Here is a 26,960-nt window from a genome sequence, read left to right on the forward strand (position 1 = left end):
GTCACCACACGTAGTGGAGACAGGTACGTGTGAAAGTGGCCTTAGTCAATTTTCACTGCAGAAGCATACTAAAAATACCAGTAATGTTTGTATCAAGAAAGTTTTAGCAGTGCCAAATACCTCATAGTATCAAAAGCAAAGCAGCTTAATTTAAAACAAGACACACCAAAAGGAGCTAAAAACACAGCATCGAAAACACAATAAAAACATTGCACTCAAAAAACTGAATGAAAAAACGCAAGTAATTTAATTAGCTAATAGGTGCAGAAAATCTGCAACACCAATGACTCACAAAACACTCAATGTGGAAATGTAGCTTTCAGGTGGTTGTCATTCCATGGTGGGTTTTTTAACATGTTTCCTTGCATTTTGCAGCACAGATATCAATAAGAAAACATAAAACACACTTCGAGCTGCATGTTTATTTACTTTGTGCATTTTTTTGTTTTTTGATATTTTTTCACAAATGTGCATGCTCTGAGTATAGGAATAGACACAAAAACACATGTGAATAAGAAACAGCAAAAAAAAAGAATTGTACGCATTCATGAAATTAGTCATTTTTTATGTAAAAAAAGAAAAAGCTCATCGAAAAAACTGTGAGAAAGAAGTCCAAAAGTTCAATGTTCTATTGATAATAAGGATTGTGGTTTAAAGATTGAATTTTTGTGTTATTCGCTCTTTGAGTAGTGGAATACGGAACCTTTTTCAAACGTCCAGTTTTCAATTACTTGTTCTATTCATGTTTTTCAGAGATAGAACATGTGCGCATTGTAGTCCATAGGGCTGTTCAAATGTCCATGTTTTCTTACGGACTGTGCATTCAAAAATAAATCGTGGCGAAATGTCAATTTTTGATCCGAATTTCAAAAAGACTGACCGTCACTTCCAAACAGAAATCAGATGTGAACAGGTGCTTATAGCGAGTAGTCATCTCCATATATAACCAACACATAAAGTAGCACTCTGCAGTGCTATAACATGCAAAATGAAATATATGAAATTTGAATTGAATTACTGCACTAGAAAATATGAAAAATTGAGACTACTTAGTGCATAAAATGAACACCAAAACCACCAAGGATAGGAGACTACCAGAAAATAAATGAGCATGGGAATAAATTTAGAGAATATGCCTTTATTAATAAGATTGGCAACAATTACATAAAATTTGTATATTGTATTTTTAAAATAACAATTAAAAACATATATAGTTTTTGTTTGCAAAGTCCAGGAAATATATACTCTTAATTACACCACTCCCAGTATAATAGCTTCTTTTTAGGCTATGCTATCATAAGGTAAAAAAGAGTGATATAACACCCAAAAGGTTAAAAAATTAAATAATGTGCAAATAGCAATTTAAATTTGTAATGCTGTGCAAAAATTGCAAAAAAAGTGCTCCAAAATACTGTGCAAGATAGTGCAAAAGGGTGCTTGTTAGCAAGGGATATAAACAACCTAATAGTATAAAGTGCACACGTGTAACTGACTGTGGTCAAACCAAACAGTCCATAACTATATGTGGATAATAGGTAGCACAGCACTATATGGAAGAAATATATTGTCATATATACCTGGGGGGTAGAAGAGACCTGGACCTGCGTGCGCCCGACGCGCGTTTCGGATTTATGTCCTTCGTCAGGGGTGACCCCCCTGACGAAGGACATAAATCCGAAACGCGCGTCGGGCGCACGCAGGTCCAGGTCTCTTCTACCCCCCAGGTATATATGACAATATATTTCTTCCATATAGTGCTGTGCTACCTATTATCCACATATAGTTATGGACTGTTTGGTTTGACCACAGTCAGTTACACGTGTGCACTTTATACTATTAGGTTGTTTATATCCCTTGCTAACAAGCACCCTTTTGCACTATCTTGCACAGTATTTTGGAGCACTTTTTTTGCAATTTTTGCACAGCATTACAAATTTAAATTGCTATTTGCACATTATTTAATTTTTTAACCTTTTGGGTGTTATATCACTCTTTTTTACCTTATGATAGCATAGCCTAAAAAGAAGCTATTATACTGGGAGTGGTGTAATTAAGAGTATATATTTCCTGGACTTTGCAAACAAAAACTATATATGTTTTTAATTGTTATTTTAAAAATACAATATACAAATTTTATGTAATTGTTGCCAATCTTATTAATAAAGGCATATTCTCTAAATTTATTCCCATGCTCATTTATTTTCTGGTAGTCTCCTATCCTTGGTGGTTTTGGTGTTCATTTTTCCATTACAGTGGTTTCCACTGGTGATAACTCACAGTGCACCCTGACCACGGCTATAACTTTATTAAGAATATTCTTTGGATCTAATTAATTCTGTGGATCAGTTTGGGTAATCTGTGTTTAACAATTAGTGCATAAAATGGCCAATTCATCTGTACCCTGCAGCAGGTCCCAGCAACAAGAATCGCCTTATCGTGGCTGTCATGTACACATCAAGTGGCCAATTTATGCGCTAAGTATTCTCAATTTTTCATATTTTCTAGTGCAGTAATGCAATTCAAATTTTTTATCTGAGTCTCGGAGCAAATTCACCCCTACAAATCTATTGGTTCACAGACAGCACACACATGGCATCAGTGTACAGTCTGTGTGCTGCCCAATTAACTTTGCGATTGGTAGGAGCTTTGCAAACTTTTTTGATTTTGCATACTGGAAAATCTCTGTTTTAAACACCAATGGTAAAAAGTAACACATTGTCCAAACACTGATGAAACTCGGACAGTTTCTTGTAACGTACTGTAAGTGAAAACTGGACTTCTGAATGAGGCCTAATACTGCTTTTTCTTTTTTTTCTTTTTCTTTCTGAATCATACCTGAAGATGCTCATGTTTGTCAGAAGTGTTCCAACAAGCCTGAACCAAACCTGCTGACATGTGCCCCCACCAGAGATTCACTTTTAGGCATAACGCCAATAATTCAAGCAGAGGGTAAGTAATGATCAGTTACTGTATGTCATCAGATTATTGTTAAATATTTATTGTGTTATTGTTTTTAACCTCTTAATATATTGCAGTCATCATATTATATAACACTGAATTAGCTGGATAGAAAGGCAAAATGAGCAATTGTAAGTACACAGTGCTATTTAATATGATGACTGTAATATTTTAAGAGGATAAAAACTTTGATTGGCGTGCTTCTTTGAGATCCCAAGGGAGCATCTGGTCCTTTGACTCCATGAGATGACAAAGTAAAGCAAAACCACTCTACTTATCAGGTCGAAGTGGAACCTTGGCCTTCATTAGTGATGAGCGAGCATGCTCAGATATGGTGTTATCCGAGCATGCTCGTGTCCTAATCAAGTCTTTTCGGCGTGTTCGAAAAATATGCTCAAGCCACCACCGCTGCATGTCTCGTGGCTGTTTGACAGTCGCACAGGGATTGCCTGTTTGGCACAGATTCTTCCATTTTCCACCCCTGTCTCATGAATCTATTCTGTGCATCTGTGTTCATGGATGCTAACAGACTTGAATGTCCATTTCTGAACTGCAAACACAGATAAGAGTAGGGCCTGCTCTGAATCTCATGGATCTCACACGTGGATCCGGTGTATAGATCCATGAAACTCCATGGATCCGTGTGCTGTGTGAGAAAGAAAAATGCACATCACAGAGACATGTCACACCGATTTAACCTAAAAATAATTGTTTCTCTGGGTTCTTCTTCAGGTGACAGTGAAACTGAAAGAGACTATTCCGATACTGAAGAAAAGCAGGACCTTTCAAAGTCACAAGTAATATACATGTTGATAGTAATAATGACTGCTATTTGTAAAGGGTGGCTTATTACAGCTTGTGCTGGCACTTCACAAGGATTTTCGACCAATATTTGATTGGCAGAGTATTAACAACTCTGCCCGTTCCCAGCTCTAAAGTAAATTAGCTACGAATAGTTCTACAAAAATGCCAGGACACTTTTGTCTATATTTGCTGCCCTTGTTCTGTTGTTGCAAATAGTCACATTGACAGCTATTAGAATCAAAGCTGGTTGTAAAAAGCTGCCGAAAGACAAATTGGCATGACCTTTCTTCTAGCAATTGTCAGACATATTCAAGCCAATGTCAAACTGACATTGGTGAAATATTCTATTTAATAGTAAATTATTATAATTATTATTTATTTATAAAGCACCATTGATTCCATGGTGCTGTACATGAGAATCAAGCACTCTAACTAGGTCAACATTTGTGTGTGTATTAAGGTACCGTCTCACAGTGGCACTTTGGTCGCTACGACGGCACGATCCGTGACGTTCCAGCGATATACTTACTATATCGCTGTGTCTGACACGCTACTGCGATCAGGGACCCCGCTGAGAATCGTACGTCGTAGCAGATCGTTTGAAACTTTCTTTTGTCGTCTGATCACCCGCTGTCATCGCTGGATCGTCGTGTGTGACGCCGATGCAGCGATGTGTTCACTTGTAACCAGGGTAAATATCAGGTTACTAAGCGCAGGGCCGCACTTACTAACCCGATATTTACCCTGGTTACCATTGTAAAAGTTAAAAAAAAAACACTACATACTCACCTTCAGATGTCTGTCACGTCCCCCGGCGTCCACAGGGTTACGCGCTGCTGCCGAGAACTTCCTGCACTGACTGTGTCAGCGCCGGCCATAAAGCAGAGCACAGCGGTGACGTCACCTCTGTGCTCTGTTTTCCGGCAGTGCTGACACATTCAGTGAGTGCAGGAAGCTCTGAGCAGCAGCGCGTAACCCTGTGGACGCCGGGGCACGTGACAGACATCAGAAGGTGAGTATGTAGTGTTTTTTTTACTTTTACAATGGTAACCAGGGTAAATATCGGGTTACTAAAAGCGGCCCTGCTCTTAGTAACCTGATGTTTACCCTGGTTACCCGGGTGCTGCAGGGGGACTTTGGCATCGTTGAAGACAGTTTCAACGATGCCGAAGTCGTTCCCCTGATTGTTGGTCGCTGGAGAGAGCGACCACACAACGACTTACCAACGATCACGGCCAGGTCGTATCGCTGGTCGTGATCGTTGGTAAGTCTTTTAGTGTAACGGTACCCTTACAAAAATAGCTTAAGTCAGTAGTGGATGGAGAGAGTGCACCCAGAGGCTTAAGTCAGTAGTGGATGGAGAGAGTGCACCCAGAGGCTTAATATTGGATTGAAGTTCATTCCGGAGTACACGCCAGCGCAAGGCAATGTTGCCTTGGGCAGGCGTGTACTCCGGAGGACAGAGAATGAACTTCAATCTAATATTGCGGCCAGCATGCAGCCAGCGGGTAAGGAAAGGGTGAATCAAACACCCGAAAACCCCGCCCATATGACCCAAAACTGGTCCTGCCAAATTCCCTTTAAGTCAGTAGTGGATGGAGAGAATGTACCCAGCTTAATTCAGTAGTGGATGGAGAAAATGCACCCAGAGGCCTAATTCAGTAGTGGATGAAGAGAATGCATCCAGAGGCTTAAGTCAGTAGTGGATGGAGAGAGTGCACCCAGAGGCTTAAGTCAGGAGTGGATGGAGAGAATGCATCCAGAGGCTTAAGTCAGTAGTGGATGGAGAGAATGCACCCAGAGGCTTAAGTCAGTAGTGGATGGAGAGAATGCACCCAGAGGCTTAAGTCAGTAGTGGATGGAGAGAATGCACCCAGAGGCTTAAGTCAGTAGTGGATGGAGAGAGTGCACCCAGAGGCCTAAGTCAGTAGTGGATGGAGAGAATACACCCAGAGGCCTAAGTCAGTAGTAAATGGAGAGAGTGCACCCAGTGGCTTAAGTCAGTAGTGGATGGAGAGAGTGCACCCAGAGGCTTAAGTCAGTAATGGATGGAGAGAGTGCACCCAGAGGCTTAAGTCAGTAGTGGATGGAGAGAATGCACCCAAAGGCTTAAGTCAGTAGTGGATGGACAGAATGCACCCAGTGGCTTAAGTCAGTAGTGGATGGAGAGAATACACCCAGAGGCTTAAATCAGGAGTGGATGGAGAGAATGCACCCAGAGGCTTAAGTCAGTAGTGGATGGAGAAAATGCACCCAGAGGCTTAAGTCAGTAGTGGATGGAGAGAATACACCCAGAGGCCTAAGTCAGTAGTGGATGGAGAGAATGCACCCAAAGGCTTAAGTCAGTAGTGGATGGACAGAATGCACCCAGTGGCTTAAGTCAGTAGTGGATGGAGAGAATACACCCAGAGGCTTAAATCAGGAGTGGATGGAGAGAATGCACCCAGAGGCTTAAGTCAGTAGTGGATGGAGAAAATGCACCCAGAGGCTTAAGTCAGTAGTGGATGGAGAGAATACACCCAGAGGCCTAAGTCAGTAGTGGATGGAGAGAATACACCCAGAGGCTTAAGTCAGTAGTGGATGAAGAGAGTGCACCCAGAGGCTTAAGTCACTAGTGGATGAAGAGAGTGCACCCAGAGGCTTAAGTCAGTAGTGGATGGAGAGAATGCATCCAGAAGCTTAAGTCAGTAGTGGATGGAGAGAGTGAACCCAGAGGCTTAAGTCAGTAGTGGATGGAGAGAATGCATCCAGAAGCTTAAGTCAGTAGTGGATGGAGAGAGTGCACCCAGAGGTAAAGATTGCCTATCATGCTGCACAGGATCTTGATTAATACTGCAACATTTTAGAAAAGAACATTGTTAATAGCCAGGCACAGAGGTGACTAGTCCACGAAGCATGTCCCCTCAGGCTTCTGTCTGCCCACTCAGATAGAATGACAGGTCAGGTCTCTCCCAAAGGGCCTTGAATGACTAGTGGTCCAGACCACTCTCAATTAACCTATGAAAATGACACATTTCAGAAGGAAAATATTATGACCGTATTTATTAGTTATATATTACTATGCTCGTTTTTACAGGGACCCCATCATTAGGTAGTAGGTTTGAACTACCAATATTTTATAATATGGCTGGAGTTTACTTTCCCAACCGTGCCCATGTAAAAAACTGCCATATTGGTTAATTAACATTAAGTAGTAAAAGAAGATGTAATTTACAGTGGATTCCAGTAAAGGGATAAATCTTGTGACTTCAGTCCAGTGGTGTTGCACATATGTGCATTGCATACTGTGTGCTTTGCTCATTTTTATCTGTGCAATATGCCTGCACTCTGTTCTGGTGGTCTGGGCTACCAGGAAAAAAGTAACAGCCGCACTCAAAAGGATTCTTTGTTTTTGCAAAACAGTGCTCAGATTTATTTACAGTGCACCACAGAGAAAAATAAGTAACACAAAAATGCGGTAACGTTTCGACCCTGATCCGGGTCTTTATCAAACCTCACTGCAAAGGACACAGAGAATAACACAATATTAGTACAATGTAATAGTATTAAGGTGAAAATAAAAAATAAGAATGAAATAAGGTGCTGTACACATATATACATGTGGGTACAATACAACATCAGTCTGGGCTACCAGACTGATGTTGAGAACCATAACCAACAATTATTATAAAGCCTTAAGTATTTTATCTTCATTCTTCTGAAAAAATATCCAAGGCTAAATTTTAAGGAATTACTTGGTTTGTAAATTATTTAATACCTAAAATGGTATAGCAGAGGTCAAGCTAGGAATTCAGCATAGTGAGGGAAAAATACATTTGAGTGGGCCACTAACCAGGCAACCATGTATACAACTATGATGGTACAAACTAATCATAGTGAGTAAAGAGGAACCTCAGCAGATGACCTTGATGTTACTAAAAAACAAAGACCAAGACTGATACTACCACAATATAGTGACTGTATATTGGTAGAAACCAGTTGTGCAGAACATATTTAGGGCCATATAAAACCCACATAGTATTCTGGCCTTCCGACCTCCTACACTGTATGCTTCAAATACTATGATGGCCCCACAAAGTTTGATGGACCACCGCAGTCCTGCACACAGAGTATGATGTTGTTCACAGCCACACACACAGTATGATGCCCCCCACAGCCCATCAAATACAATATAATGATCATTACACAGTGTGATTGCCCACACGGCCTCCCACACACTGTATGATGGCCCCACAGCCTCCCACATTGGTATGATTACTCTCACAGAGTATGATGGCGTCATAGCTATGTTACTGCAGGGTATGACTAATTTACATTCATATCTGACCTGTTGGGGTACAGTATAATGAGAAGTTGGGTGACTTTCAGAAGATATCAAGTGTTGTGCACTGTATGATGCTTTTCTTGTTTTCATCTACTTGCAGACTATCACCTATACAACAGTCCATTTCAACAACAAAAAACAATGTCCGGATTATGAAAACATTGTTGAAACTCCTGAATATGTAAATGTTGACCTTAAAGACACAAATGGAAAGAATAAGAAAGTGAAGAAAAAAGTGAAATCTGTAGATTATTCAATGGTTGCTCCTATGCCAGTTCCCTTCAGAAGGCCATCTCACCCACCAGCAACCTCCACTGATTCTTTGTCATCATAAAAAGCTGTGATGAAAAAATATTCCCTAACCCATGTTTACCGCGACAAGCTAGTTTTGAAGTGTAAGTCAACATAACAGACATTTTCCTTATCCTTTTACTCAAAATAAACCTTCATAATCATCTGCTTTAATTGCTTTTTATTTCACAACTGTTTATTTTATTATCCATTGTGTTAACTTCATGTCTGTTATTGCTTTGGAGCCAGTGGTGCATTTTTCTGGTATCTCATAAAGGATTACCCAAGGTTCCTTATTGATATCCATGATCCAAATATTAGTCATCTTCCATTGTAAAGCCAACTAAAATAACCAAAATATCTTTAAAGTACCACTCCAGACAATTTTTTTTTTGCATCATTGGAGTGGTGCTACTACTCTAAGTTCCCTGCCCCTAGTCTCATACTTACCAGCTAATGTCTTTATCTTTTATCAGCGTCAGTCTCCAGGAGCTTATACCTTGCCATATCGCCCTAGTAATTGTTGGGCAATCTGGAGGTTACCACTCAAAGTAAATTTATGAGAACAAGGCCCTCACAGACTTGCATTGGCTTGTGTTCATTATCCTCTGACTTCCAATCAGTCAGAAGTTGCAGTCACAAGATGGTGACGCGGGACCAGAGTGGCACTGGGAAAAGCTTAAGACGGCGACTGGTAAGTAGAAACCTAGTGGCAGGGAACTTACATTAGTGCCACTACTTCAGGACTGGAATAAAAAAAATGCTTCCTTCGAACCTGGAAGATCATCTCTCTTTCTAGCCTATTGGTCTTTTCCTTAAATGTATGCTGCCACATGGGTAATGCACAAACTTTACTACTGTGTGACTATTTAACACTGCAACAATGAATGTCAGTATTGTACCTCATTACATCATCATATGTTAGAATCTGTCGTGTTGTGCTTTAATAAACATCATGATAATTAATTCAATCCAACCAAACATAATGGGTAAGCGATAGAACTAGTTCTGAATTCAGGGTGAGTCAGTGAAATCACGTGGTGTGGTCTCATCGCTTGCACCAATGTGACGTTCTGCATCCCCTGTGGACATGTAAGGTCAGCTTGACACAGTTTTACACACACACACCCTGTCTACACAGGTACAGGGAGGTATGGGGAGTGAGAGGACATGGCCCACACAGTCACTGGTGTGGTACCACACTTGCTCACAACCCTGACAGGCAGAGAGGCCCCTTTCACTAGCATCAGTGAAACAGAGCACTACCAGCCCAATAGGACTGCCAACAGTTCCTCATCAGTTATAAACCCAGTACGTTAAAGGGATTATATCGGGTAAGAAACCAACCACGACAGCATGGAAAGTTAAACCGAGAAACGGATGTGTGGATTTATGGATCGAGATAAAAGAGTAGCCAAAGGTTAAAGCATATATTTAATCACCTTAAGTGCAAACTAAACAATACACTACATACACAATGGTTACATATATGCAAAGGTCACATATGCAAATACAATAGAGGTAGGACAAAATATATAAGCAGGTGGTTCACGACAATTACCGATTCAATGTTAGATCATGTGTGCGCTGGGGTGATGTCCCTCAGGAAGAGTGTTGCATGTGTTGAGGAGAAGGTGGGGAAACTGGAGGTGTCCGAGACAGTGAGTCTACTCGAACTGTGTGCACAGCCAGGCCCAGCTCCCATTGACTCACAGCAAGATGCAAAACAAGTCCAGGCAAGTTGTCCATTTCCCACGGTTATGGTGTTGTTGCTGCTGAATCTTTGGGATCCATGGTCTTGGTTTTCTGTTAGGCTCACTAGGTGAGTTGGATCCTCAAAGCCCAAGGTCTGTGTGGGTACACCGGCATAATTGTCAATGCAGCAAGAAGATGAGAAACACTGGGAAACAGGTAGCAGAGGTAAGTGAGGCCACAGACAAACAGGAGTTCTGGAGACCACAGAAAGTTAGCAGGGGTCCTGTAGACTGGAGACAGATAGCAGAGGTCCTGGAGACCGCAGATAGGTAGTAGTGGTCAGGAAAGACTGCAGACAGATAGCAGAGGTCCTGGAAACCGCGGTCAGGTAGATACCAGGTCGTGATGCACAGACAAACTAAAAGTCTCAATACCAAGACACATGTGTGTGTTTTGGTAGGCCTTAAGTAGGCCTAGGTGCATGATCACATGGGAGCACGCCAGTGCTACTTGCAAAGAGAGTTTAGCGTACTGTGGTGAAGGGAGCAGAGCACTAACCAGGGACAGGTGTGTAATATGATCTTTATCAAAATTAAAAATGCTTTTTTTGTAAGGCACAGAATTAGAGAAGTGCTGATTCTACCACTGTATCTTCGTATGCTGGATATAGATCTCTAACGCTGTGGCATGTACCTTGCGTCTGCAGCGAATGAGTCCGGATTTGAGTCAAAAGGGTGTCCCGACGACTAGAGGCACTTCCTGTGCTATTCTGTCTACGGGCGTGAAGAAACGGGATTCCTGGACATAATTGGGGACTGCTATAGAACATATAGATCCATGGATTGCTACAGCTGCTCAGGCAGGGCAACAGCATTGTAATGGTGTATGCAAAATCTGAAGAGTCTAAAGAGGAAAAGAAGTAAATACATGTGAAAATACATTTTAACCAACTTTAGCTAGTATAGTCTATGCTGATATATACATAGTGTTCTAGCTAAATACAACATCACATGTGGTATTCTGAAATGAGCATATACCATTTGTAGTTATCATTAAAAAAAAGTTATATGAACATATCTAGAAATGAAACATACATAAAAAAAGGAGAGGGTTGCTACTAACAAAGACCATGATGGTATATCACTTTCTGATTAACAAGGGTCTGACTGCAGTAGTCTCCAATCACCTTGGGTTGCTGAACTATTGGCTGTAAATAAAAAAGTATAAATGTGTTAGGCCATGGTCACACGTTCAGTATTTGGTCAGTATTTTACCTCAATGTTTGTAAGTCAAAATCAGGAGTGAAACAATCAGAGCAAAAGTATAATAGAAACACGTCACCACTTCTGTATTTTTCACCCACTCCTAATTTTGGCTTACAAATACTGAACATGTGAATGTGGCCTATGTTGCTTTCTTTTTGGGGGAGTCATAGGTCCACAAACTACAATCTTTATATAATTAGCCATGAATCAGAAGTCCCCCACTGTGTTGTGATTTAATATCTCCCCAAAAAATGTACTAACCTCTGTTGGTAAGAATTTCCTTGGGTCAGTTAACCAGTCCTCAGATGAAACTTTAGAAACTTGAATGCTTAACTTAATAAATTGTAGCATATTCTTATAGTGATGATATGGATAAGAGGGCAACAAACCCTTCCTACATCTCTCCACTTTCATAAACGTAAACTAGATGCCAGGAGTGGTAAGCTCGATTTGAATCTCCAAGATGGGACACTAGTCTGGAGCTGTATTGGCAGGAGTCTCTACCCTTGTTTGTCAACCAAGAAGATGTCTTTTTGTCATCCAGCAATTCACAAGGCATAGTGACTTAGCTACAGGTTGGGGACAACTTCTATACAACCATCAATAGTACGAACAACATACATGAAGCCATATTCTATAAATTTGTTTGGTTAGGATACATATTAGTGACAAAATTCAAATAATAAATATATAAAAAGTAATCTTACCAACATCTGGTGCATTTTCATCCCACACTGACCACATTTGAACACCGAAAAATGGTGTCCAGCATATAATGTATGAAAGGACAATTACAAAAGTCATTTTTACTGTTCTTATTTTTGCTCTTGAGATTGTCCGTATGCTACTGACTCTAGAAGGCATGACTTGGCCATTGCTTTCCCTTTGTCTTGCTCCATAAGTCTGCATTTTACCTTTGAGGTTCTTGCATATTTCACAACAGATCAAGCTGTAGCAGATCACCAGGATGCCTACAGGCACAAGAAATATAGATATTGTGTTCCAAGTGATATAGGCTTTAGCCCCCCATGGGTATCGAAAATCAGCCCAGCAGTCTATAACTCCTGATTCTGGTTCAATTTCCTTAAGAGAGAAGATGAAGATCTGAGGGAGACTGAAGAGGCAGCTGATGATCCATGTGATCCCGATCATGATATAAGCATGTCTAGTTGGTTGTTGTATTGTTTTAAGTGGATGGCACACCGCTATATATCGGTCTACTGTCATCATCATGAGCATGTAAGTGGACACAAACATACTCATCACTTGGGTATACTTCACCAACCTACAAAGGAAATCAGATCCTATGAACCTGAAAGTAATGTCCCAAATCATTTGGGGAAGTATCTGGAAAAAAGCCACTGCAAGGTCAGTGTATGCAAGATGCACAATAAAAAGGTGCATACGGGTCATCTTCTTCCCTCTTCTGTAGATGGCAAGTAGCAAGCCTACATTTCCTAATGTTGTAATTGCTAAGACTGTTCCTAGAACAGCTACCTCAGCCTTAGCTAGATATTCATCTCTAGAGTCAGAAGAGTTGGAAGAAATGGTCAATTTTACAGCTGTTTCTATAGGATATTGGCTTGTATCCATGATTATACACTTTTTTTAAATTTTCAAATATTCCACAATGGTATAAAAAAAGGTCAGTAACTAGTTTTCATATAAGTATTTGGTACAAAATCTTTTTCAAATATCTACAAAAAACAAGTCTTCACATTAGATATCTGGGAAAATCTTACATTTCTTAATATTGTATTAAATTCAGTTTGCTTCTACATCATTGTAGGTGGTAGCAAGTATTTTAGAAAAAAAGAAGAACTTTAGTTTTGCCTTTTTTTTCCTAATCAAAATTCCATAGGCTATACTTCTTTATCAATGTGTTCTTCGATGATCATATATCCCCTCGGAAAGCCTTGTGGGTATGAAATGTCCAAACACCATGATGTTTGCTAGAGCTGATTATTGGATAAATGTCACAGGAGTCTAGTTTCCTGTCTATATACATTTCCCATGCCTTCTCTCTGACATCAGTTGAATCAAGTTCTATGGAAACACCAATGAGGAGCTGATTTATAATTTGTTCTTATGTGAAGGAAATTCTACCTGACTTCATAAAAGCCTCATGATTGATTCCCTGGATTAATTACTCACAGAAACATTAGAAATGCACAATAACTTGAAGAACATTATTTCTAAGAAAGCATTAGTTTATAATTTTTTTTTAAAGAAAACATTATTCCCATTTGTTAAGGTTTCATGCACACACAGGGCCATGTGCATTAAGCCTGTATTGACACACACAAGCACTGCACATGCTTTACTCTGCACCACCTTAAATACTGCATGAGGAGGCAGTTACTGGGTTACAATCTAGAAGAATTTTGTAGATTTATTTGTGTATGTAAGTTGGAACAGTGCGGGGAAAAAAAACAACTTCTACTTACCTCACCACTAACTGGTACAGCCACTCCACTGCTCATCACCTGCAATTTAGTACTCTTGTTTCCACTGTTGTGCGCCACATCTCCGGCAACTTCATTACAGCCCCGATCTTCTGGCCATGTCCAGACCTCAGAGGCTACTCTGTGTCATAAGGTCATGACATCAACGCCATGACCTTATGACTTGCAGTGACCTCTGGGATCAGGAAGCGGCCAGAAGTCTTGAACATGCGTCGCACAATGGCAGAAGGAAGAGGACTGGACAGAGAACAGCTTCAGTGATTTGAAACCAAGAACTTTCCTCCAGCATACTATGTGTTGAGAGGGGTTAATCGGCCATTTAAAGGCTTGGGTTTCTGTGGAAAACCATAGTTTGTGGGAGGATGTCCACCTTATCTCCACCCCAAGGGTGTGGTCTGGGCTTTAAATGGTCGGCCTCCAGAGGCATTCAGTGGTAAGTATGGTGGGAGAGAGGAACTCCAGCGCTTTGCATCCTGAGAAGGAAAAACTGAACCAGTGAGTGGTTATTATCCTGAGCGGGTGGATCCCCTCAGATGCAGATATTGTATACCATTTGGGTTTGTTTTCTTGTTTTGCCCAAAGAGCTGTGTTCATTTTCACTTTGTGTTGGTTTATGCTACATGTATAACAAACCAACAGAATATTTAAATAGACAGTGTACCTGTGTCTACCTCCGTGTGCATCCGAGTGAGCTGATCTACCACAAAGGGTACATTGCATATCCAGCCTCTTCACTATTGGCCATGACTTTTGGCTACTTCCAGGTAGGAGCTCACAGTGCATCATAAAACTGTAATGTCAACGAAACCTTATAATGTGCAGTGAACTCCAGCCTAGAAAATTTGGCACACAATGATGGAAAGAAGAGGACCAGACAGAAAGGTCAGCTGTGACATATTGTGTTTCATTCTTCTTTTTTTTTCATCCGATGTTGATAACTAGAGCTTGTACTTAAGTCGGATGTTCATAAGTTGAGGCCTCTGTTCATTTACTTAGTACTTCTGAACAATGCAGTATTACTGAAATAGTTTCTCATCAGAGCAATGCAACAAACTGGTATATAATAGAAGTTGGCTCTGAGATTCTAGAGAAATCTATGAGTACAAGGCTGAAGGTCAATACAGGTTGCTCGCTAGTCTTGGTCTGGTGCCTCCTCACTTCTTGTGATGCCGCCCTCCTTCTGTGCCGAGACTTTTGGGGCTTTTCCTGTGAATGCACACTTAGTACTTTGCTCTGCCCTCGACAGGGCTGAGAGAAGTACACATGCACAGGAGCACGATGCTGGGGACACTGTGTGGATGACGTAGGATGCGTCATTCACAAGATGCAAGAAGTAGGATGGCATTACAAGAAGAGAGGAGGCATTGTACCATAACCACCGACCCCTATCGGACCCAACCGCCCAAAAGGTGAATATTATGAAAGGTTTTTATGAAAAGTGGATAAGGGATGGACACAGGACGAGGGGTACAGCAACAATCATCAGCAAACACAACCAAAGATTAGATAATATAATATGAATATTTACTAACCAGTTTATAAAACAATGGAAAGGATGGTAGGCAAACCGTGTATAGGTAACAAATATAATGACAGCAGTTGCTCTCAATAACACCGATAAGTGTATACGCAGGTACACTTAAACAGAAGTGATAGTTATATGACAGCAAGAAATAACCCTTTCTGTGCATAAATCAATAAAAGGACAGTGTTGTGGTAATACTTTAGTAATCGCCTATTCGGAGCACTTTTCAAAGTGTCTCTTATAGAAGAGGCCTTTTCTCCTAACTTGCTGGAACTCTACAAGGCTATTTATATATACTGTGAGGCGGTGACCCCTGTTACAGCTAGGGGGCGCTGTATGTGCTCTCCAGAATGTGCATGGAAGCGTAGTGAGGCCATGAGGGCATACTACAGACACAGGTGTGGCTGTAATTAGAATAGTGAAGCAATGACTGATTAAAAAGCCCTGTAGTAGTGGGGGAGGTGTGTCAGTGTGTTCTTGGAAGCAGACAGGGCAGTTGTATGCAGAGCTCTCTCTGTGTGGAGTAACACAGAGGCTAAAGGAACCAGAGAGACTGACACCCTGCGTCTTGGGCTGTCTTATGTGTACCCGGCTGCACTCCAGAGGATAAAGAGTGCAGTGCACTGAGTGAGTACAGAGACTTGTTACTGGCGTGCGGTCACCCAGGGAAACTGGACAGAGGGAAGTTCGGCCTGTGTATTGACTGCATCATATAGCCATGCATTATTAATGGACTGTATGAAGAAGCTGTATGCTTTATTGACTGTGTGAAGTAACACAATAAAAGAATGTTTTGTTTGAACTTGCTTGGGTCACTGCCGTTTCACTGTGTATGGTCCTACCGCTGCATCACATTTGGTGGAAAGAATGCGGGCCATGTGAACTGAGGCATACCCAAAGCGTGCTGCATGTCAGTGATTAAGCCTGCAAAGCTACAGTTTAAGCCAGCTGATAAAATGGAGGAGCTTTTGAAGCAGTTTGCCCGCTCACAGCAGCAGCAGCAAGAGGCGCTGCTGTTACAGCGACAACAGTTGGAGCTACAAAAGCAGCAACAGCAGCAGACTAGTGAATTGTTGATGCAGCAGTTCGCGTCTATGCGAGAGGCAGGTCCACCAGGGACAGCATTCCGATCTGAGGCTCGGTACAAGGTCCGGTCAGCGCTGAGGAGGATGGAGCCTGAGGACGACATAGAGGCTTTTCTCACCATCTTTGAACGTACTGTGGAGCGGGAGAGCTTGCCGGTGACTCAGTGGGCTGAGGTGGTGTCCAATTTCTTGACGGGAGATGCCCAGAAAGCCTTCATAGACCTCAGTCGGGACGATGGCCTGGACTATGGGAAGCTGAAAGGTGAGATCGTTGCTAGACTGGGGGTTAATACATATGTGCGGGCCCAACGGGTGTTCCAGTGGTCCTTTTCCGAGACTCGCCCTGCCCGATCTCAGGCGCATGACTTGCTGCAACTGGTTAAAAAATGGCTTCAGCCTGAGACATTAACCCCGTTCCAGATGGAGGGTGGTGGTTGACCGCCTGGTGAGGGCTCTGCCAGTAGCCATACAGCGTTGGGTGGGACAAGGGGACCCAGGCACTCTGGATGAAGTGGTGGGACTGGTAGAGTGATATACAGCCACTCAGGACTTTATACGGGGTACTGCTCCATTTCGGCTGTCACGTAAGGTTTCCCCAGCCGAGGAGCCGGGGAAAACTAAAACGGCTCCTGGGCACAGTCGTGCCGCAGCGATCAAGTGTTGGCGCTGCCAAGGGCCCGGCCATGTGGCTGCTAACTGCCGGTTGGTGTCTGCACCTATGGACTGCAAGTATGGTCGCCGTATTTCTATGTATGCTCAGTCAGTCGGTACCACCACTACAGGCACAGCCGACAGTGAACCCCAGCTGTGCCAGGTACTTGTGAATGGGTGCCGAACAGAGGCTCTCATGGACATGGGGAGTAAAGTGACTCTGGTCCATTGCTCCCTTGTTGCTGGGGACAACACCAACAGACAGAAAGTGGAGGTGATGGGTATTCATGGGGAAATCCGGGAGTACCTGACCGCAGAGGTCAATGTTTCTACACCATGTGGAGACATTAGACATGTGGTGGGAGTGGCAAAGACTCTTCCCTATGGGACTGTGTTGGGAAGAGATTTTCCCCTGTTTTGGTCCCTGTGGGAGACCAGGGTAAACCCTCTCATGGAAAAAGTTATACTGGGTGCAGAACCAAAAGATATTGAAATACCTGCCATAGGGGTTGCCAACCTAGGGACAGAGTGTTATCCCGATAGGCTCCCCCTAGAGGTAATGGCAGGAGAAGCTAAAGATGTCGTTTCAGGCGTAGAACCCGAAGATCCTAAGATGTATGCCACAGGGGTCGCCAATTTAGGATTAGAGTGTAATCCCGATAGGCTCCCTCTAGAGGTTGTGGCAGTAGAGGTTGTGGGGACCCCATTGAACCCTGAGCTGGAGGTGTTCCCTGGTAAGATTGGGACAGCTCAGATCCAGGGTCCCTTTCAGAGACGCAGATATAAAAGGAGCAGGTATGAGAAGAGCCGGGAGAGTATGGTCGCAGAGGCGACTGGGAACGTGCGCAAGAGGAACCCTCTGGCACCGGTCAAGGATGGGGCCGGGGGTCAGGGTAAATTAGATAGAACGCTCGCTAGACAGCAGTATCAGGAGGCGTAGTACAGATATATGCTCAGAGTTGCCAGCGCGGTCCGCGGCGTTTTAGCATGATATAGTCACTGATGCACGGGTAAGGGTACAGAGGAAGCGGTACCAGGGGCCCGAAAGCAGATACTTAGGTGACAGGATGACCCGTGGGGGTTAGTGAACCTGAATTAAACAAAGTAAAGACCACTCAAAACTGGCCCAAAATCTGTGGTTAATCAGAAAAGAGGATTTGGCTTCTGCAATGGAGATCAGGGTGGGTGGTCCCGTAATGAAATATGGAGGAGAAACGCAAAAGGGAGGGATGCATGCGCCGATCGATGGTTCCGGTCCCTTCTTTGATTTCTTAATGTAGTGAGCGGGGATGTCAGGGGGGCATACCGATTCCCTGTCTTTCGCCTTTACGGGGTAACAAATGTTCAACCCCACAGGTATGAACAGGGGGGAGGATATGTGAGGCAGTGACCCCTTTTACAGCTAGGGGGCGCTGTATGTGCTCTCCAGAATGTGCATGGAAGCGTAGTGAGGCCATGAGGGAGTACTACAGACACAGGTGTGGCTGTAATTGGAATAGTGAAGCAGTGACTGATTAAAAAGCCCTGTAGTAGTGGGGGAGGTGTGTCAGTGTGTTCTTGGAAGAGGCTCTGTGTGAACACAGAGGTTAAAGGAACCAGAGAGACTGACATCCAGCATCTTGGGCTGTCTTATGTGTACCCGGCTGCACTCCAGAGGATAAAGAGTGCAGTGCGCTGAGTGAGTACAGAGACTTGTTACCTGCATCATATAGCCATGCATTATTAATGGACTGTATGAAGAAGCTGTATACTTTATTGACTGTGTGAAGTAACACAATAAAAGAACGTTTTGTTTGAACTTGCTTGGGTCACTGCCATTTCACTGTGTATGGTCCTACCGCTGCATCACAATACGCATATATATTCAAATGTGAGATGGTACCAGTACATCCTGAAACTGAAGTAGAAGGGTCCTTGCTGGGCTGAGTCCTGAATAATCAGCAAAGCCGTCTTCAAGTTCTTAGGGAATGCCGATTTCTCCAACGCTTTGCTTCCCTAAGCCCTTTGAGATAAGGCCTCACGTGGCCTAGCCCAAGATGCTGTGTACTTGGTTGATCTCACCGAGTCGGCTCATGTCAAGCCAAACAACGCATCCCACGGTCACCAACAACAGATCCAGAGTCGCACCACCCTATCCATATTTTCTCCAAGGACCCACAGCTTCACTACCACCCAGACTCTCTGTCTACTCCCAACCATCAAAAACCCCAACTCACCACTCCTCCTCGCCGCTGCCCTCTACTTGCCAGATCATATATTATTTCACAAATCTCCAACAATACAGTAAACTGTGAATAACCCTTACATTTTTCTTGTATTGGAGTCTGCATTGGTAGCATATATACAGCATATTAGAAAGCTGGTATATGAGAGCCTTACCTCATATGGTAGAAACCTGGTGACAGGTTCCCTTTAAATATTTGCTGCTTTTTTGTTGTGTTTTTTTCTGAGCAGTTTTGTCACAAAAAATTGTAGTTTCCTAGTACCAGGAAAGTGAATGAGATTCCTGAGGTCTCATGCACATGTTGCTTATTTTTTCCTTGAAGATTTGAAGCTGTTTCAAATCTGCAGCATGTAATTTCTGCAGTATTTTTGCAGCATTTTTAAATGAATAGTGGAAAAAAAGCAGGCAAAAAAAAAATCAAAAAGTACACATTTTACTGAGATTTTCCTGCTGCAAATATTGAACATATGTACATAGCCTATAGCGGTTTTAGAACATCTAGACAACTTCTATTTCAGACAAGGCCATGCATATTTCAGTAAGACAATGCTAAACCACATATACCATCCACCGCAACAGCATAAATTCACAGAAGAATTATTCAGGTGATGAACGAACAGCCCGCAGTCCAGACCTTTCACCTATAGAAAACATTTGCTGCATTAAGAATTTTATGAAACAAAAGAAAACAGAAAACACTCAGGACTGTTCAGCAACTAGAATCCTACATCAGACAAGAATGAGGACAATATTCCTCTCCCAAAACATCAGCAAATGGTCTCCACAGCTCCCACATGTTTACAGACTGTTGTAATAAGAAGAGGGGATGACGACTTTTTGAGATGTGTTGTTGCCATCAATTTCTAAATTAATTTTCAAAATTAAATGGAAAAATGTCTAACGGTCATCTTCTGGTCGGTGTTCTGCTGTGAATAAAATACGGCTGTCCCTCTAGCATTATTACAATTTCATTACACACCAGATCTTCATGTCTTCTTAGATGGCCGTAATAAAGTTAGCTGAATTTTAGATTCCTTAGTACAGTCAGTAGCTTAATTATGGAAGCAAACTTACTACAGTTCACTGTAGTATCTACAGTACAGACCAAAAGTTTGGACACACCTTCTCATTTAAAGATTTTCCTGTATTTTCATGACTATGAAAATTGTAAATTCACACTGAAGGCATCAAAACTATGTATTAACACATGTGGAATTATATAATTAACAAAAAAGTGTGAAACAACTGAAAATATGTCTTATATTCTAGGTTCTTCAAAGTAGCCACCTTTTGCTTTTGAAGCCTGGGCGGAGTCTCAAGGGGGGCCCAAAAATTTTGCCAGAATGGGACCTGAAATTCCTGGTGGCAGTCCTGTGAAGGGAAATTACCAATGTGATGTGTAATTGTAAAGGTCAGCCAGGGCCGTAGTCGTGGCTGGGCAAATTGGGTCTTGCGTGCCCTGGCCTCCCAATACATTATAAATCATGCTTCACTGTAAGCTTACTTGTTTTTCCAATCCCTGCGCTGTCAGGGTCTTCTCTCCATTCCTCAAGGTCACCTCCTGTCGCTTCTGAATAAACAGAGACACAGTCTAGGTGCAACTCAAAACTTATAACTTTACTCTCATGTCTTCGCAACACATCCAGACTCAATACAACATTATCGACAGCATGTTCGTTACACGTTACTTCATCTTTCCCTGAGCTTTGCTCTTTGTCACTCTGCACGTGCCTGGGTCGGACCATTTCCAACAGCCCCTCAGCATCCTCCCTGGCCAACCTTAGTGAATACGGGTGTTCCCTCACCTGCCACATGGTAAGCGACCTGCCCTGTTGTGCCACAGTGACTTCTCCTGTAGCCCAAGTTCTTGTAGATACTGTGGCTGCTTTGTCTGTAGTTATACTGTTCCACTGACTCTAGGTGGCTGGGTACCCCCTTAAACATTGCGGGGTGCTGAGTAGCTCGGGCATTTAGCCCACCCGAGCACTTCAGGCTCCCTAGCCCCTTCTGCCTCTACCCAGAAAATATTTCTCTCTTACTCCCCAGCTAACCCCTCCTATGTTAACTATTTCACAGATGAACTCTTTCACACTTATATTGCCCCGTCTAGTGGCCAAAAATGGGCACTACACTCTCCCTATTCAAACTTTACACAATATATAAACATATACATATAGCATAGAAAAAGACTTAAAAGGGTAAACTTCTCATCCCCTTACACTGTGGCCGCTCTCTGCTCTCCTAATCTCACTGCAGAGCTGTATGTTATTAACGGGGTACTTTCACACTGGTGTATTAAAAAAAAAATCTGTCCCAGTCTCATCCAGGACAGTGAGATGATTTTTTCCTCATCCGTGTTCTGTCCATATGCTGACTTTGGGTCCAAAACCTGCTTGTGTGATTTGGGCCTCACAGATATATATTGGTTCTCTTCTGTATGTAGAAAGCACCACTCCAGTGGTTTTTTTTATTGTAGTGCTGGAGTGGTGCTACTAATGTAATTTCCCTGCCCTTTGTATTATATTTACCAGCTGCAGGCTTTAGATGTTCCAGGGGTTGCTCTGGTAGTGAACCGCCATTGTGAGACCACACCTTCTAACTGACCAGAGGTAAGTTAGAGATAACGGCTACATGCTTTCAATGTAAGTCTATGAAATCATTGTACTGGCTTCATTCTAGCTCTCATAGACTTACATGGAGTTGTGATTTTTGGCTCATCCAGCAAACAGTGGAGCGATGCGGCAGGTCACAACCTGCAGAAGATAATCAGAGCAGCACCAATAACAGATGAAGATGGCAGCTGGAAAATATAAGATTAGGGGCAGGGAACTTAGATTAGTTGTACTATTCCAGTGCTCAGAGGCATATTTGGGGGAGCAGCCTAGGCATGTGCCCCGGGCGCAGTCGTCAGGGGGGTGCAGTCGGACCGCCTTATGCGGCAATTTAAAGGTTTAATTTATAGGCTGCATTCTACTGCCCCCCAGACTGGTAGTTGGCAGTTCCCTGAGCCAGCTGTCAAGCTGACAGCAGGCAAAGAGAAACTGCAGTGTGCCGACTCCCAGTGTTCAATAGTACTCGCGTTTAACAGACGAGAGTACAATTAAAGCTCTGACCGCCGTGTCAGACCGACGCCAGCAGCATGATCAGGTCATGTTATCACGCTGGTGACTTCTCTTTCCGGCGCTGCAGAGACGCATATGGGTGGTAAGTCCTGAAGAGCTGAAGACACCGGAGATATGGTGGGGGTGTATTTACTGTGTGGAGGGGGTATTTATGGATGTGGGTGGTGTTTACTGTGGGGTGCATTTACTGTGTGTGTGTGGTGGTATTTAATATGTGAGGGGGTATTTGCTGTGTATGGGGATGCATTTAGTGTGTGGAAGGGGTATTTACTGGATTTGGGTGGTGTTTACTGGGGTGTGTTGTATTTAGTGTGTGGGGTGTATTTCCTGTGGGGGGATTTGCTATGTGGGGGGTATTTGCTGTGTGTGTGTGTGTGGGAGGTATTTACTGTGTGTGTGTGCAGGGGTTACTGTGTTTGTGTGTGGGGTAACTACTGTGTGTGTGAGGTTTATTTACTGTATGTGGAGAGGGGTATTTACTTTGTGTGTGAGGTTTATTTACTGTGTGTGTGTGAGGGGGTATTTACTGTGGTTGTAGAAGGGTGTGTGTACTGTGTGTGTAGAGGGGAATATTTATTGTGTGTGTGAGAGGGTATCTACGGTGCGTGTATTTACTTTGTGTGTGGGAGCCCACGCCAGTTTTTTCCGTGATTTAACCCTTTATTTTAACACCTAAAGCTCCCAAATTTTACTAACAGACACTTCTAACATTAGTATTGAGGAATATGTAAAAAAATAAGGGATATGAAATGGTTTACTGTATGTAAACCATGTCTCATATCCAGGAAAGGCCGTACTGGGCCCCTGGCCCTCAAGGGAGGCCAGCATGACGGGGGTCACTGGGAATGGCAGAGCCTCAGGGTGGGCAAGGGCAAGTCAGGGTTAACTAGTTTGCTTGGGCTGTGTACTTTTGAATTTGGACAGCGGGGGGGGGGGGGGGGGGGGGGGGATGGGTTTGGATGAGTCAGGGAGGAGCAGGCAGGGGGAGCTTACTGACGGGGTGATTTGGATGAGAAACTGACAATTTCACCTCAGCAACTGCCACGCTCACCTGCTGGTCCGGCGGTGGCTGAAATCAATCCCCAGTGATGGATGTGGAGGCCTTATTGCAGAGACTGCGTGAACAGGCTGGCACACAGGGCACCGAATGGCTGCAGCAGTCTATCAGCAGCCTTCTGGACGGAGCGGTAATGGGACCAGCCCAGGTACCTGCAGAGGGACGCCGACCGCGGAGGTCCAGGCCTCCGGCGCGCTTGAGCCCCAATGTCACCCCTCGGGCCCGGCGCCGTATCAGGAGCCCCTCTAGGGACCCTCCGGCAGGAGACGCGAGCGGCGGTGCAGCAGCGGCCCACGGCATAGCCGGGAGGAATCCGTCAGCACGGCAGGGCCTGCAGCAGGGGGAAGTGTCGGCCTCCCCCTCGGCGCGTGTGACTCACCGGGTGTCGGGACCAGGAGCGGCGGGCTGCACCAGGTCAGGTGACTCAGCGCGGAGGAGCGGGCGGTTCCAGGAGGCGGGGGCCTTATTCCCAGGCCTCTCGGCGTGTGGCATCTAACGGGCGGCGTTCTGCCGGCCCTGTCAGCAGTGCTCTGCCTGGGATGGGGCAGGGAGCTGGAGGGCTGACTTCCTCTAGCCAGAGCAGGCCGGGGCTGAGTCCATCCAGGGGGTCTGGCCATGTAACAGCAGCAGATAGGAGCACTTCCCAGCACAGGCAGCGTTACGCTGGCTAAGGCATCTTCACAGCGGCGGCGTCAGCAGTAAGGGACCCTGCACCTTCGGATGGGGTGTCACAGGATGGCAGTCGGCCATCTGACTTACCCGGGGACCAACGGATGGAGAGCTCAGGAGAGGAGCACGTACATCTGGCTTCAGGATCTTCGGCTGCCGGGTCCACAGCGCTCGGGCAGCTAGGTGTGAACAATCCTTTTCTTTCATGTACCCCTGTGTTAGCTCCCTCTGTCAGTGTTAGTAGGGATGTATTTATGGGGGGAGTTGGGGGGGGTTAGGGCTTATCATGCACGGGCTTAGAGATCTGGCGGCGTTATGGGGATCGGGGGGTTCAAACATGGGGTCTTCTCCTTCTGCGGCATGGCTTGAGAATCCGGGGGAAGTTTCGGGTTTGAGGGGTTCTCTGGGGGGGTTCACTGATATGAGTTCTAGGAGTATGTCATCAGATAACGTGGAGAATGATGCTGCGGCGACGAGTGCTGCCGTACCTTCAGATGGCGTGTCTGTTGCCAGTCAGTCAGGGGAAGCGGAAAAAGATACCTCAGTGTGTTTGGATGACGTGGCCCGTGGGGAGGTATACGTTTGTTTCGAGGGACCGTTGGGGGCACACTTAAAAAGTGAAACTAGGGATAAAATTTGGAAAAGGGAATACGTGGAAATATTCTCCTTATTACCACTAGAACGATTTCAATTGGACAGGCTGTGTAAAGATGATTTAAAAAAAGAGGAGGAAGAAAAGAGGCGTTTCAGGCTGATTCCTAGGACGTTTTCTAATTGGTTACAGGCATTCGCCATTTTGGCAAGTGTGATTGGTGAGAGATCCCTCGAACTGCTCGGGGCTTTTTTGTTACATGGATGCGATTGGGGTAGCTTATTGGACTTACGGGGGCCAAGGTTGGCTCAGATACGATGAGCAATTCCGGCAGCGGAAGGCCATTAGGCCCAGTATTCGGTGGGATCACAAAGATATAGCTTTGTGGATGAAGGTTATGGTCCCGTCACGCTTCGGGTCACGCAGCCAGTCTTTTCTTGGAAGCGCTGGGGGTTCAGGGCAGTCGGGACACTCAGCGGCAATGCAGAGAGGACTGTGCTTTGCATTCAATGAAGGGTCATGTAAATTTGGGGGAAAATGCAAATTCAAGCATGAATGTGCAACTTGCGGGGGACCGCACGGGTCATCCAAATGTTTTAAGGGTGGCAGACAGAGAAGCGGAGACGGTTTTGAAAAAAGGAATGACGCCAATTTGTCTGGACGTCATGGTGCCATTTCTAAATAGGTACCCTTATTCACCAGCTGCAGTTTTGTTAGAAGGAGGTTTTCGGGATGGTTTCCGTATTCCATTCGTGGATGCGGAACAAAAATTTTCCACAAAAAATTTGAAATCGGCTTTGCAATTTCCTGACGTGGTTGCTAAAAAGCTGGAAAGCGAAGTTAAATTGGGTAGGATGGCCGGCCCTTTTCCAGTGGTGCCTATACGCAATCTGAGGGTTTACCCATTGGGCGTGGTACCAAAAAAGGAACCCAATAAATTCAGATTGATTCATCATCTGTCCTTTCCGAAAGGGTCCTCAGTAAATGACGGAATTGACCCTCAGTTATGTTCGGTGATTTACACTTCATTTGATGGGGCTATGGATTGGGTGCGGGTATGTGGGTGTGGCGCACTGTTGGCGAAAACGGACATCGAAGCGGCTTTCAGGCTACTACCGGTTCACCCGGAGAGTATGCATCTCCTGGGTTGCTATTGGGATGGAGGTTTTTACGTCGATCGCTGTCTCCCCATGGGTTGTTCCCTTTCCTGCACATACTTAGAAACTTTTAGCACCTTTTTGGAGTGGGTGGTGAAAGACATGTCGGGCTTGAGATCTTGCATTCACTATCTGGATGACTTCCTGTTCATAGGCCCGGCTCAAAGTACCGATGGCTCGGCGCTATTGCACACTATGGAGAGAGTGTGCAAGATGTTCGGGGTTCCTTTAGCTCCGGACAAAACTGTGGGTCCAGTCACTGTTCTGAGTTTTCTGGGTATAGAAATCGATACCTTAGAAATGGTGTGCAGGCTGCCTGGGGATAAGGTCAGCGCTCTGAGCAAAGAGGTGTCCAGGGCATGTAGTGCTAAAAAATTGAAGCTGAGGGAGGTACAATCTTTGCTTGGCAAATTGAACTTCGCTTGCCGTATTATGCCGATGGGAAGGGCATTCTGCCGCAGGTTGTCTTTGGCGACCAGGGACGTTCGGTCTCCGGTTCATTTTATCAGACTAAAGAAGGAATTGCGTGAAGATTTGGCAGTATGGGCAAATTTTTTGGAGAATTACAACGGAAAGTCTATCTGGATAAAACCAGTTGTGAATTCAGATGATTTGGGTTTCATCATTGCCGTGGTGGATGATCGTGGTTTTGGTTTGTTTTTTCAAGGCAGTTGGTTGTTGGCTGAATGGCCTGGTTTCTGGTGGGAGCAAGGTTGGCTGCGAAATCGGGTTCTTCCTCATTTGTTCCCTATCGTTGTTGCGTTGTCGTTATGGGGTAACTTCTTGAATGTGGTTTTGAGCACCTTGAGATGTGCAGTTTTTAGAATGGGGTCACACTTGGGTATTTTCTATCATAAAGACCCCTCAAAGTGACTTCAAATGTGATGTGGTCCCTTAAAAAAAATGGTGTTGTAAAAATGAGAAATTGCTGGTCAAAAAAAATGTTGGTTCCAAAATTGTGCTGATGTAAAGTAGACATGTGGGAAATGTTACTTATTAAGTATTTTGTATAACATATGGGCATAAAAATTCAAAGTTGAAAAATTGCAACATTTTTAAAATTTTCATCACACAGG

At 44.0% G+C, this 26,960-nt stretch overlaps 2 protein-coding genes across 4 annotated transcripts in view; one reads left to right on the plus strand and one right to left on the minus strand.

Moving 5' to 3' along the window:
* LOC143815662 (uncharacterized) overlaps positions 1 to 8,973 on the plus strand; it is a 275,486-nt gene extending 266,513 nt beyond the window's left edge. For both annotated transcript variants that reach the window (XM_077295150.1, XM_077295149.1), the window contains 3 exons: positions 2,842 to 2,949; positions 3,691 to 3,755; positions 8,187 to 8,973. In XM_077295150.1, coding sequence (XP_077151265.1) covers positions 2,842 to 2,949; positions 3,691 to 3,755; positions 8,187 to 8,420 — 407 coding nt within the window. In that variant the 3' untranslated portion in view covers positions 8,421 to 8,973. The remainder of the gene's footprint in view (positions 1 to 2,841; positions 2,950 to 3,690; positions 3,756 to 8,186) is intronic.
* Positions 8,974 to 9,882: 909 nt separating this feature from the next.
* Positions 9,883 to 23,820, minus strand: AVPR1B (arginine vasopressin receptor 1B). 2 transcript variants are annotated; one of them, XR_013224297.1, is made up of 3 exons: positions 23,461 to 23,820; positions 20,792 to 20,857; positions 10,856 to 10,975 (listed from the first exon to the last, which is right to left on the minus strand). XR_013224297.1 is itself a non-coding variant. In XM_077299505.1 (2 exons), the coding sequence occupies exons 1-2, from the start codon at positions 12,928 to 12,930 to the stop codon at positions 10,695 to 10,697; spliced, it is 1,167 nt and encodes a 388-aa protein (XP_077155620.1). In that variant the 3' UTR covers positions 9,883 to 10,694. The 2 variants fall into 2 exon arrangements, 1 of the variants encoding a protein (XP_077155620.1); XM_077299505.1 differs by lacking the exons at positions 20,792 to 20,857; positions 23,461 to 23,820 and adding an exon at positions 12,045 to 12,930 and having other exon boundaries at positions 9,883 to 10,975.
* Between the last annotated feature and the right edge of the window lie 3,140 nt (positions 23,821 to 26,960).

Source organism: Ranitomeya variabilis, chromosome 3, assembly GCF_051348905.1.
Source record: "Ranitomeya variabilis isolate aRanVar5 chromosome 3, aRanVar5.hap1, whole genome shotgun sequence".
NCBI lineage: Eukaryota > Metazoa > Chordata > Amphibia > Anura > Dendrobatidae > Ranitomeya > Ranitomeya variabilis.